This window comes from Rhincodon typus, chromosome 44 (assembly GCF_021869965.1).
Source record: "Rhincodon typus isolate 14 chromosome 44, sRhiTyp1.1, whole genome shotgun sequence".
Lineage (NCBI taxonomy): Eukaryota > Metazoa > Chordata > Chondrichthyes > Orectolobiformes > Rhincodontidae > Rhincodon > Rhincodon typus.
In genome coordinates this window covers 145,489-148,082 of record NC_063375.1, presented here as the reverse complement: position 1 = coordinate 148,082, position 2,594 = coordinate 145,489, and the positions used below count along the sequence as shown (strand labels likewise).

At 54.0% G+C, this 2,594-nt stretch overlaps 1 protein-coding gene across 1 annotated transcript in view; it reads left to right on the top strand.

Annotated features, from left to right (window-relative positions):
* LOC109923265 (RIB43A-like with coiled-coils protein 2) overlaps positions 1–2,008 on the top strand; it is an 8,799-nt gene extending 6,791 nt beyond the window's left edge. The window contains exons 5-7 of the mRNA XM_048619816.1: positions 391–618; positions 1,074–1,240; positions 1,651–2,008. Coding sequence (XP_048475773.1) covers positions 391–618; positions 1,074–1,240; positions 1,651–1,732 — 477 coding nt within the window. The 3' untranslated portion in view covers positions 1,733–2,008. The remainder of the gene's footprint in view (positions 1–390; positions 619–1,073; positions 1,241–1,650) is intronic.
* Positions 2,009–2,594: the final 586 nt, after the last annotated feature.

Below are 2,594 nucleotides of genomic sequence, written 5' to 3'. Positions count from 1 at the left end.
AGTGCCCGGAACATGTTGCCAGAGGAGGTGGTGGAAGCAGACACACTAGCAGTATTCAAGATGCACCTGGACGAATACCTGAAAAGGAAGGGAATAGAGGGATGCGGATCGTGTAAGTGAAGGCAGTTTTAGCATGGAAGGGCAAAACGTGTTGGCGCACGCTTGGAGGGGCTGAAAGGTCTGTTCCTGTGCTGTGTTGTTATTTCTTTCCCGTATAACAGGCTCAAGGAGGGGGCTGAATGGCCTCCTCCTGCTCCTGTGCGACAAACATGAGGGAGGGCTGAATGGCCTCCTCCTACTCTTCTGTTCTGGTGGGTGGGTTTTGTCTGCGCGCTCTCACAGGGGTCCGTATCTACGCTCTCCACCACCGTCCCCCCTCCCCACCCCCAGGCAGCTGAGCAGGCAGCAGCGAGGGAAGCCGAGGATCGGCGGGAGACGGACGAGAAGTTTGCAGAAATCGGGAACCACGTGTACGGGGACATCCTGACGGAGAATCCCGAGGTAGCGGTCAGTGCCTTTGGCCCCCACCGTGTGGTCACGGACCGCTGGAAGGGGATGAACCCGCAGCAGCTGGAAGAGATCCGTCAGCAACAGAAGCAGCAGATGGAGGAGAATAAGGTGGGTCAGCAGAAATCCCCAACCTTCAGCAGGGTCGCAAGGCAAGATAGCCAATGCTGTCGCTGCGCTGATAACAGGGAAGAGGGAGCGCACGAGGGGGACAGCTCTTCGGGGAGGGGCAGTATGGACTCAACTGGTCAAATGGCCTGCTTCCGCACTGTAGGGATTCTATAATTAATTTATAGTTTTTAAATCAACAGGTTAAAGGGTTATGGAGAACAGGCAGCAAAAAGTGAAAGTTGAGGCTGAGAGGAGATCATGGCAGAGGAGGCTCAAGGGGCTGAAATAAATGAATGGGGCAGCAGGCTTGAGGGGCCAAATGGCCCAGCATTGCTGCTGGCACGGATGTACATTTGCATCGGGAGGCGGAATCTGGGTGCACAGGGACCCTGTGAACACGGGAAGACTTCTCACGCAGCCCGGGTGTTAAACCTACACTTCTCCGGCCACTGCAGAGGCTCCGGATGAAAGAGGCGCAGATCGACGCCGAGTGGGACCAGCAGCGGACACTGGCAGCGCGGGCAGCCATGGCACTGGAGCAGCAGGAAGTGGAGGAAGAAAAGAGACTGAGGCAGGAGCTGGACAGGTATAACAACCAGCTGGCCAAGGAACAGCTTGCACAGTGAGTATCACAGCACCTCAGGGTGGGTGGGGGGTGGGGGAAGGGGGAAGCCGGGGCGTAATGGGCTTTGTTTCCTATACCAGGAGCGTTAGATCCTGCATGTAACATCTCACCCGCAAGTATGAATCTCTGACAGCAGGGCATTTGTAAGGTGACATTCTGAAGTGACACTGATGACAGTGTGTCCTGTATCTAACCCCGTGCTGTCCCTGTCCCTGGGAGTGTTTGATGGGGGAGAATGTAGAGACAGCTTTACACTGTATCTAGCCCTGTCCTGGGAGTGTTTGATGGGGACAGTGTAGAGAGAGCTTTACTCTGTATCTAAATCCGTGCTGTCCCTACCCGGGGAGTGTTCGACGGGGAATGGTTTCAAGGATCAGAGGTATAATGCAGCATACTCTGTTTTGCAGTCAAGTCTACCTGGATAAGGAGGTTTACACAAACCCGCCCACTGCTCAGTACTTCCTGCAGTTTAACACATCCAGCCGTTGATAAGAGAGCGCAGGTACCAGACTGCGAGCAGCGGAGATGCCGTTACAGGATATTGGCGCTGGCTGACACGACCAGCTGACCCTTCGAATGTTTGTAAACTGCAGGTTGGACACTTTCTCTTTGTTTCTCTGTGTTACCCCAACAACCTGCAGGACACAGGCGAACATTATTGGTGGCTGGGGAGATCGGACTTACCCACCAGCCTCAGAGACCAACGCCATCGCGAAACCGTAGTTTCTTTTTTCTTTTGCGTGCCAGAATAAAACAAACGTGAAAACGCCCTCCAACAATCCTGTCGCTGTTTAATCAGGGAAGCACACAGTGATCGACCTGCAAGAGTCTGGTCAGGTTCGGGGCCTCGCGATGAGGGGTCGCTGACAGAGAATTTAACGCTCAGACATCAGCGAGGCAGCAGAGGGGGAGCACAGATTGCAGCACCCACCCTCCATCCCTACGTACTGATTACAACGTATTTTTATACCGGAAAATCAAATCGAGAACTGCAGATTGGAAGCAAGGATTGAAATTACTGGATGAACTCAGCAGGTCTGTGGCTACAGGAGAAAGCACCGTTAACATTTCAACTCTTTCTCCAGACTCTGCCCCGCCTTCTGAGTTCCTCCAGCAATTTCTCTACCAAAGCAGGGATCAGCTACTTAGATACGACTGACCATCTCCCCCCTGCCAACCCGCACATGCTCACTAACTGTGGAAAAAGCAGTACCAGCCACTGTCACATTGACCCACACCACTGTGTGCGCACATCCACACAGTCGAATAGCAGACGGGTACGGGGTTCCACGTTACTATCCTGCGCAGAGATGAGGAAGGGGAAGGGGAAGGGGAAGGGGAGGGGGGGGGG